The sequence below is a fragment of the Oncorhynchus gorbuscha genome, linkage group LG12 (assembly GCF_021184085.1).
Source record: "Oncorhynchus gorbuscha isolate QuinsamMale2020 ecotype Even-year linkage group LG12, OgorEven_v1.0, whole genome shotgun sequence".
Lineage (NCBI taxonomy): Eukaryota > Metazoa > Chordata > Actinopteri > Salmoniformes > Salmonidae > Oncorhynchus > Oncorhynchus gorbuscha.
In genome coordinates, this window is record NC_060184.1 from 42606471 (window position 1) to 42610687 (window position 4217).

The 4217-nt window shown below is 41.2% G+C and overlaps 1 protein-coding gene across 1 annotated transcript; it reads left to right on the forward strand.

The window, feature by feature from the left end:
• The first annotated feature begins 405 nt into the window (after positions 1 to 405).
• Positions 406 to 3889, forward strand: LOC123990375 (sterile alpha motif domain-containing protein 5-like). The gene is made up of 3 exons (XM_046290940.1): positions 406 to 419; positions 3323 to 3800; positions 3866 to 3889. Exons 1-3 carry the CDS (start codon positions 406 to 408, stop codon positions 3887 to 3889), a joined length of 516 nt encoding a protein of 171 aa, XP_046146896.1.
• Positions 3890 to 4217: the final 328 nt, after the last annotated feature.

The following is a 4217-nucleotide window of genomic DNA, read 5'->3' on the forward strand; positions in this document are numbered from 1 at the left end:
GTCTGGCAGCGAAACAGTTCATTCAGCCTCATTTACTGCCTTTTAAAAAGACATAGCTGATATAGCTGACTTGCTTAAACAAATGTGTTTTCTACTGACAATTGAGATGTACAAACTATGGCATGAGGGGATGACGAGCGGATAAGAGTTAATCCGTAATTTCAATTAAGACATTAATGAGCAAGCTAGGACGGATTTAATCAATATAACTATTTTTTCAGCACTTTTGAAATGTAAAGCGACATAATTCAGAACATGGGCTGCTATTACAGTATTCTCCCTGTACACCAAGTCAGAACTGTAAGATAAATAAAGGAGGCATATAAGCAGACAATGAAAGCTCTTACATGACAATGAAAGCTCTTATTCCATGACTACAGTTCTCTAAAACAGGCTATCGGCTACATGTGCACCACCAAGTCATAAACGTAGACTAAGTGATGAGAGGGAAAGGGAACAAATGATTAGGGTGAGGCACACGGGCTACTAACAGCTTACTACACAACATACACTTAGTATTACTTTCTTAGCTACAGTATACATATCTCCCTGGCATATTACATCATTTATACAGCAGCATACAACACATCTTTGGACATTGTGCTCACTTTAACAGGAAGGTGGTGCGGCGGTCCTCGTGGGCAAACTTTGTCATCAAAGCCTGGCATTCTCTGGATTGATGGTGCTTTCAAGACAACTGGGAACTTGGACAAAAAACATTTGAATCATGATGTCAGTGATCTTCTAGAACGAGGCCTGAATTCCCGACTTGGATTTCCAAGTTGGATGACCGTTCAAAATGTATTATCCCAGTCTGAGCTCTTTAAAAAAAAAATGTTTTTTTGTTGTCTTGAACTCACTGAAGTCGGAGATTTCCCAGTTCCGGGTTTCCAGTTGATTTGAACATGCTGGATTGACAGCATAGCCAATGTATTCAACCTTTTCTGGCCATGGTGTTGAATGTTAATCCTTTTAATTAATTAACTTCTTAGGGGTAGGCCCATTTTTTCCCCAATTTCCGCCAGAATGACGTGCCCAAAGTTAACTGCATGTAGCTCTGGCCCTGAAGCCAGGATATGCGTACCATTGGAAAGACAACACTTTGAAGTTTGTATAAATGTTAAAATAATGTAGGAGAATATAACAGAATAGATATGGTAGGAGAAAATCCAAAGAAAAACCAACCAGATCTTTTTTGAGAGAGAGACCTTCCTCTTAGAAATGCAAGAGAAAGGTCATATTGTAAAATAGCTCCCTGGATGGTGTCAGCAGTCTATGTTCCACAGGGTGTCAGCAGACTATGTTCAAGGTTTCAGGCTTGTAACTTCAAAAACGAATAAGAAATAACCGTTTTTGTATGAGGACACAGTCTGCAAAATCTGTCACTGCGCGTAAATGATGAAGTTACGCACATGCTAAAATCAGTTTCCTATTGAACATATCTCTTTCCGAAATAAATATTATGGTTTGGTTACATTTTAGGGTGTCTAAGGAGTAAATAGAAATGTATTTTGACTTGTTGAAACAAAGTTTATAGGTCGATTTTTGGATTCCTTTCTCTGTAAAACGAACGAGTGGATTAATCAAATCGATGGTGCAAACTAAACAGACTTTTTGCGATATAAAAGGATTGTATCTAACAAAACGACACTACATGTTATAACGGAGACCCTTTGGATGACAAATCAGAGGAAGATTTTCAAAAAGTAAGTGAATATTTAATCTTTATATGTGAATGTATGAAACCTGTGCCAGTGGAAAAATATTGTGGGGTGCAGTCCTCAAACAATCGCATGGCATGTTTCCGCTGTAATAGCTACTGTAAATCGGACATTGCAGTTCAATTAACAAGAATTTAAGCTTTCAGCCAATTTAAGACACTTATATGTACCTAAATGTTTAAAATCATCCATAATAACTATTAGAATTATTTTAATTACCCACTCGGGACACCAATCCTTATTTAAGATTGGAAAATAAATCCTTAAACCTAGACTTGGACCACACACCCACTCCACTGAATAGCAGGATAGTGATTGCTTTGTTATGCTTGCAGTTAGCCACTGATTCCTTCCAAATCACTCATTGTTGAATTTTCGATTTCCAACTTGGAAATCTTTATTTCAAATGGCCAATGAGCACCGATACGTTTTATCTATAATTTCACATTATTACCTCCAATTTGGACCAATTCACATTTCCAATTTCCCACCCTGTCATAGCCTACCCTAACGGGCCTCAACCAATAGTCAATATAGGCTAAAGATCCCAAGCAGGGCTACATCAACTTCCAGAGAGAGTCAGGCTCTTGGGCTTTATGGGGGCCACTCTGGTTTGAGTGTCCTTGGCAGAACGGTGTCGCTTTAACCAAGTGGTCACATATCGTTCTGGATTCCATTGCACCAGAGCAGGTCGGTGAAGTTTTATGAACATCAAGGCAGACAAGTGATATTTTTTTCCAACCTTATGAAGTTGTCAAGCCTCGAATGGGCCTCTGCAGTGCACACATGTAGCCTACAGTTCGTCATCATTCGCCAGAGAGAAGACAGAGAAGAAAACACCATTTACCTACTTTTAGGCTGCTGTAGCCTACGTATTTATTTGGTTTGTCCACCTATTGTTTTTAATGGAATTTTAATGGTAATTAACTATAATTTATTTAGAATTGATCGGAATATATTTTCAGTGTATTCTCAAACAATTTAGGAAGCGCTGCCCCCTCACGCTTCTCCAGCACTTCAAGCCTGATTACTTGTGAAGCTAAGGCAGATGGACTGCGCTATTTCATCAGTAAAAAATATGAAGATATTTTTGTGGGAGGATTATTTGTCGTACCTCCCCACTACTACTTCCAGCAGCTATGTCTAAAAGTGGGAGCCTCAGACAGTTTCATGAAGTTTGAGCCTAAAAATCAGGACGGTCTCATCAAGGTCAAGTCCCAGAGCCCATACATGTCCTTCATTGGTCCACTCAGAGGCACAGTTATCGACAAATCAATCATTTCCCAGTAGATGGCAGCAAACACTCACGAATCAGTTCAATTCCTTTGAACCCAACAGGACACTAAGTGCATTGAGATGTAGCTGGGGACTATCCATTGTAGTGGGGACTTTCGATTAGCTGGCAAACACTTGCTCTATGCGTAGCGCACATGTTGGTAGATGGGACAGATGGAGAAAAGGAGAGGATGAGCGTGCTACACACAGTCAGGATTTTCATTAGAATAAAGCAGAATGGCTAGTGTTTTTCTGATTTACTGAACCGTTTACCTTCGTATTTGTTCTTCTTGCTTGCTCCCCAAAATGACCACCCGTGGACCTAGCATCGTGTTTGAGTGGCTGAAAACCCTCCAGCTATCTCAGTATGTGGAGTCCTTCGTGGATAACGGCTATGATGATCTGGAAGTTTGCAAACAAATTGGGGACCCCGACCTGGATGCTATCGGTGTCTACATACCGCACCACCGGCGAAGGATCAACAACGCGGTGCAAAGGCTGAAAGATGAGGATGAGGAAGCCGCCGGGCTTTACTTCACACTTGAGCCAATGCCCACCACCCCCCCCAACAGCCACCTGTTGGAACATTACGAGTCCAAACTCTGGGGGTCAAAGTCTTGGACCGAACCGGACAGTGACTGGGTCGGGAGGAATGGGGGTACATATCTGTGCGCGCAAAGGAACCTGATGCTTGGCAACCGAAGGGAGTTGGTGATTTACCCCAAAATGAAGCTGAAGATCATGATTAGGGATAAAGTCATCAGAGATGGCATCAACATCGCCAGGCCACCATACTCAAACAAGGTATATAAGTCACACACATGTTTTTGGTGTGCTTTGTCCAGTGTTGCCCTCATATTGTCTTACAGAAACCCTGTATTGATCTCACATAAGTGCCTGCTGCCTCCCAGTGTGTTCTCAGGTGATAGAGTGGTCAGTGGCCAGTCTGTCCTTTGAAGGTCACTTTGGTGGGGTTACCATCATGAGAAAGATATTAGTGCCAAGCTTCCAATACTCTTCACATCCTTATAATCTAAAAATGAGTTTGTATCATCTATCTGCCATGAGGGCAGGGGCCTCATGTAAAAGTGGCAATAATAATCTAAACTTTTGAATACCTCCAAAACACAAACTTTGGATCAGCACCTCACCTCACACTTGTCAGGTCCAGCGCTAATGTAATGAGTGACTGACTGGTCACATATCAGATTTATTTAATGA